Below are 3,327 nucleotides of genomic sequence, written 5' to 3'. Positions count from 1 at the left end.
CATGAGCCCCCCACAGTGGGCCTGGCCTAGGCAGACAGCAGGGAATCCTCTTGGTTCCTTCCCATGGACAACCCCGCACCTGGGCCTTTGGGCGCCTGGGCTCCCCCACCCTTGGGCTCCGGTGGCCGTGGCCAGGGAAGGGTTGGGGCTGCGGAGGGAGCCACGAGGCCAAGGATGCGGGGCTGGACTGTGGGGGAGGCCTGGGAGCCAGTCCTGGGGACAGAAGTGGGGCTCTGCCTCCTCCAGGGTGTCTGCCAGGGTGGTGGCACACGGGGGGCTGGGCCGACCTCGACTCCCCTGGCACATGGGGAGGGCTCTGGGGGGAGGAACGGCCCCATTCTTGTCTCTGCTCTGCAGCGTCTCCTGCTGTCCAACAGGTGCTGGAGTCCTGCCACGCCTGTCCCCTAGCGGTCGAGGTGGTCGTCAATGCCTATGAGCACATCGTGTGGACTCCCAAGTGGAAGAAGGCAATCCCAGAGGACAGCCTGGAGGTGAGGGGCAGGACCCTTGGAGAGCCCTCAAGGCTGGTGGGGGGTGGTGGAGTGGGCGGAAGGTCGGAGCCGTGGAGACCTCCTGACTCACCCAGGCGGCACCGCGTCTCCTGGCCATCTCTCTTGAGGCCGGAGAGCAGAAAGCAGGCGGTAGGTTTGCCCAGCGTCCCCCTCACCAGGGGGCTCCATGGCCCTGGCAGGCATCAAAGAGTCCCCGGGGGAAGCCTTTCTGGCCTGGCTGGAGAGTCCCACCACGGGGGCAGCCCAGGAGAACCACAGCGGCTTAGAGCCGCTCCTGGGGGCCGTGCCCGGCGGGCATCCTCTGAGCAGCCCCGCTTCTCCCCCAGAGGCACGGCGCCTTCTACCGCTCCCTGTTCTCCGTCTGCACCAACACGCCGCGCTCCCTCATGCACCTGTCCAGATGTGCCGTCCGGAGGAGCCTGCTGGGCCGGTGCCACAGGGCCGTCCCGCTGCTGCCCGTGCCCTCGCCCCTCAAGAGCTACCTGCTCCTGGAGCCCGAGGGGCTCGTCTACTGAGCCTCGGCCTTGGCCTTGGGGGGCCTGTCCGGACTCTGGGCTCGGGCTCCGGGCAGCTGTGGTGGAATAAATAACCTGAACTTGGGGGATTTGGGAGCAGAGCATGGTGAGAGGGCCCCCAACTCCCCCCCGGCACCCCCCAGCTCCCCCTGGCACCCCTGAATCTGCCCAGCACTCCCCCCCCCGGGCACTGCTGACTCCCCGCTGGCAGCCGCGGTGAGATAAAGAGGGCAGGAGGACGGGGCGTCCCCTCTGCTGAGGTTTCTTCAGGGCAGGACGCGCCGGCCTCGCCCCGGGTCCAGCCTTTGCCCCCACCAATGAGGAGATCCTCCTGGGCTTGAGCCGGGGCTCCGCGTGAGTCAGTGGGGAGACAGGATGGCCCGGAGGCCTTGGGAAGAGACCAGGGAGGCCGGCCGGACTCCAACTCCCGGCAGGCTCACGGCCCAGAGGAGGGAGGCCCAGCGGACATTGGGAGGCTTCGAGGCCTTCACCCGTGAGAATGGGCAGAACCAGGACGTTTGGCCGGGAGACGAGGGACCGAACTAGTTCTTTTGGGTGCAGAGGTGGGCCGGGGGGCTGCCCAGGAGCAGGGCTAGGTGGGCGGGAGGAGAAGCTTTGCAGATTCAGGGAGGCTGAGTCTGGGGGCGCCCCGCTCCCCTCGGCTGTCAGCTGGTCCTTGGCACCCCCCATGCCCGCCCTCCCGGGGCCCCCCCCGGGCACACGGCCTCGAGGGGTCTTTTAGGGTCTCGGGGGACCCCGGGTCGGGGTGAAGCCAGGCAGATGGAACTCGGGCCTCTAGCCGAGGGGGGAGGCGCTTCTGTCTGCCTCCTGGCTTTATGGCTCCGGGGAAGGGCGCCCCCCGGCCCCCCCCGGCCCCCCGAAGTTTAGGGTGGGCGGGGCCGCAGCAGCCCCACCAGCATTACGGAGACTGAACCACCCTTCTTGGTCCCGATTTACCGATGAGGGCGCTGAGGCCGGCAGCCCTTCAGAGCCTTGTCCAGGGCCACGCGAAGAGCCGCTGTCTGAGGCTGGATTCGAACCCAGGTTGTCTTGCTCTGCACCCGGGCCGTGACCACTGCGTCACCTCCTTGCGCGAGAAGAGACGGCGCGTCCTCTCTGGCCCCAGACAAGGGGGTCTCGTGCCTGGGCGTCCCCCGGGGGCGCCTCCTGCTGCTTCTCCAGACACCTGCTCAGCCCCCCCAGGCTCTGGGGGCCTCCCCCACCCCTCGCTGGTGGGCAGGCAGGGGCTCCTGGCCCTGCCCGCCTCTCCCTCGCCCCTGAGGCTCTTACAGCTGGACTCCCTCCTGGACCTCAGCCTCCCCTCCGCCCCCGCCGCCTGCTCAGGGTCAAGGGCACAAGACAGGACTTGAACTCAGAACTTCTGGCTGCCAACCTGGGGCCAATGCCGGAGACGCACTGTCACGCCAGGGCCGGCAGTAGGGGATGCTCTTCCTCCCCTTTGGACCGCTGAAAACATGCATGCACGTGTGCTCATGTATGTTCCTGTACACGCATGTAAACATGACACGAAACACTCATCCCCGCCTCTTGTGCTCCTTCTCTGTCCTGGGTGGGGGGGCCCAGCGTTAGCCGGGGCGGGGGGGGGGGCTGCTCTGAGCCCTTCAGGCCTCCCCCGCCTCCCCCGGATCTGTGTGTCTGTCTGTCTGTCCCGGTGGGAGGGAGGCTCAGGAGCAGCGCCTGTGCCGCACGGGGCCTCGAGGCCCCCCCGGACCCTCCACGTGCCTCGTCGGGCTTCGGTGACTGCCGAGGCCAGCTCGAGCTGCTCTCCCCGTGGCCGGGGCTCCCGGGTCCTCCAGCCCTGACGGGCCCCTTCCATGGCACCTTTGGGGGAGGGCTGGCCCCCACGGTCTGCCATGACGTGGGGGCGCCGAGCCGGTGCCGGGTCCCTCCCTGGCCCTGGTTCTCTTCCCCCCCTGAGGTCAGCAGGCCCAGGCTGGTGTCACGGCTGCTCCACGCTCTCTGCTTGAACCCGGGGCCCCGGGTGGCCCGAGGGAGCAGCCGGGCCGTGCGGGACGGGGGCGCGTGACGTCCTCGGGTGACTCAGCCTGGATGGCGGAGCTCACAAACATGTTTACCCGGCCGGCCGGCCCCGAGCCGCTGGGCAGGGAACAGGCTGTGCTTTCTGGGAGGCCGCCAGAGAGCAGTTCCAAGGGGGGGAGGGGCCAGCCCGGCCTTCCCTCTCGGGCCCAGCAGCTGGTGGGGCCGCACAGACGGGGAGGGGGAGGGGGTCCTTTGCCAGCTGCCAGGGAGCTCGGGTCAGCGGGCTCCGGCCTCCCCCC

At 69.3% G+C, this 3,327-nt stretch overlaps 1 protein-coding gene across 1 annotated transcript; it reads left to right on the top strand.

Annotated features, from left to right (window-relative positions):
* Window positions 1–258: 258 nt before the first annotated feature.
* Window positions 259–2,565, top strand: LOC123255956 (ankyrin repeat and SOCS box protein 4-like; the record flags this gene model as incomplete). Its single annotated transcript, XM_044684664.1, has 2 exons — window positions 259–491; window positions 839–2,565. Coding segments are annotated over 2 exons (422 nt in total), but the record flags the coding sequence as incomplete, so codon positions are not given.
* Window positions 2,566–3,327: the final 762 nt, after the last annotated feature.

Source organism: Gracilinanus agilis, unplaced genomic scaffold, assembly GCF_016433145.1.
Source record: "Gracilinanus agilis isolate LMUSP501 unplaced genomic scaffold, AgileGrace unplaced_scaffold54667, whole genome shotgun sequence".
NCBI lineage: Eukaryota > Metazoa > Chordata > Mammalia > Didelphimorphia > Didelphidae > Gracilinanus > Gracilinanus agilis.
This window is presented reverse-complemented; position numbering and strand designations above follow the sequence as displayed.